Here is a 1275-nt window from a genome sequence, read left to right as displayed (position 1 = left end):
AAATCAGGACAGAAAAATGTAGATTACACAAAGATAGCAAAAATATTTTATTCGGAGGGGGGAGAGTAGAGGGATTATTTGTGAAATATAAACTCTCATTTTGTGATAAGATCTCTTTCAAAAAATTCTAACGGCAACTCCAAGCAATTAAGGGAACTGTGAGAACAAAGGCAGGTTCTGGACTAATCCAATTTAGTAATCAGCGTCCTCCCGGTAGAGGCTCCTTAGACCCCCGTTCTCCAAGGGCGACCAGTATATACGGGAAATGGGAAGGACGAGTTCGTACCGTTTAACTGAAAAAATGTGATGTTCCAAATCTCAACAACATTCCCTTTCTTTAAAGGTCTCCATTTTAAATACCACAAATATAAAAACAAAAAAAGGGGTATCAAATGCTTCGCCGCACTCCCCTCCCCCCATCCGTTATTTCGCCGCAAAATTTTTTTAATTAAAAAAAATAGAGAAAGAAAAAGATCCCTGGCGGAGGGGGGCGTGCACCTCAAAGAATGTGAACTTCAATGGGGAGCGGATGTTGGCTGCGGCAGGGGGTGGAAGCAGACGAGGAAGCCAGGAGAAAGGGGCCCCGAGCCTCTTCGACCCTCCCCTCCCCCGGCCCGCGCGCCGCCGCCGCCAGGGTCCTCCCCGAGCGCCTGCGGCCTCCTCGCGTAGACCTGGAGCCCCTTCCCTGGACTTACCGGGTATCGTCGGCCACATTCCTTACGAACAGAGACGTGTTCGGGGGGCGCAGGTAGCGGGACATGACGACTGCGTGAGTCTCGGCAGGAGCACTAACGGGCTCAACAAACCGTCCACAGCTCCAGCACTGAATCCTCACACACACTGCCAGAGGGCTCCGCTACGGCAACTGCCTCTTATCGCGAGACTTCACTCCCGCCTCCACTGCCCCACCCCCTACCTGGGCGCCGCGCCGGGACTGGCGACGGTCCTTTCCCGCGAGATCTTTCGCGCGCCTGCGCATGCGGGTGGCTGGGATACGTGCTGCAGCCAGGTTCTCATTCATTGGCCGCTCGCGCCGCCTCCTCCCTTCCCCCCAGCGCGCGTTTTCTTTCTTTAATGCCGTTTTTCCCGCCCTTACATTCCTTTCCTCCCTGCCCCCTCCACCAAGTCAGAAAGCATATATATAGATATAGATACATTTTTTTACCCCCATGCCAAACTTTACAGTTATTACTAACTGAACGGAGTTTTAGACATTATAATTCGGAGAGGCCACCATATCATACGATTTCCTCCGTGGTCCAAGTTATGCGCTGG

General features: G+C 52.1%; 1 protein-coding gene across 8 annotated transcripts in view; it reads right to left on the bottom strand.

Annotated features, from left to right (window-relative positions):
• The window catches only part of SRSF10 (serine/arginine-rich splicing factor 10), a 13492-nt gene extending 12554 nt beyond the window's left edge, over positions 1-938 (bottom strand). For 2 of the 8 annotated variants that reach the window (XM_006777549.2, XM_006777546.2), the window contains exon 1: positions 696-936. In XM_006777549.2, coding sequence (XP_006777612.1) covers positions 696-760 — 65 coding nt within the window. In that variant the 5' untranslated portion in view covers positions 761-936. Of the gene's footprint in view, positions 1-695 lie in introns of all 8 variants that reach the window. The other 6 variants (XM_015557246.1, XM_015557245.1, XM_006777547.2 and 3 more) reach the window with 5 other exon arrangements.
• Positions 939-1275: the final 337 nt, after the last annotated feature.

The sequence above is a fragment of the Myotis davidii genome, unplaced genomic scaffold (assembly GCF_000327345.1).
Source record: "Myotis davidii unplaced genomic scaffold, ASM32734v1 scaffold149, whole genome shotgun sequence".
NCBI classification, from domain to species: domain Eukaryota; kingdom Metazoa; phylum Chordata; class Mammalia; order Chiroptera; family Vespertilionidae; genus Myotis; species Myotis davidii.
This window is presented reverse-complemented; position numbering and strand designations above follow the sequence as displayed.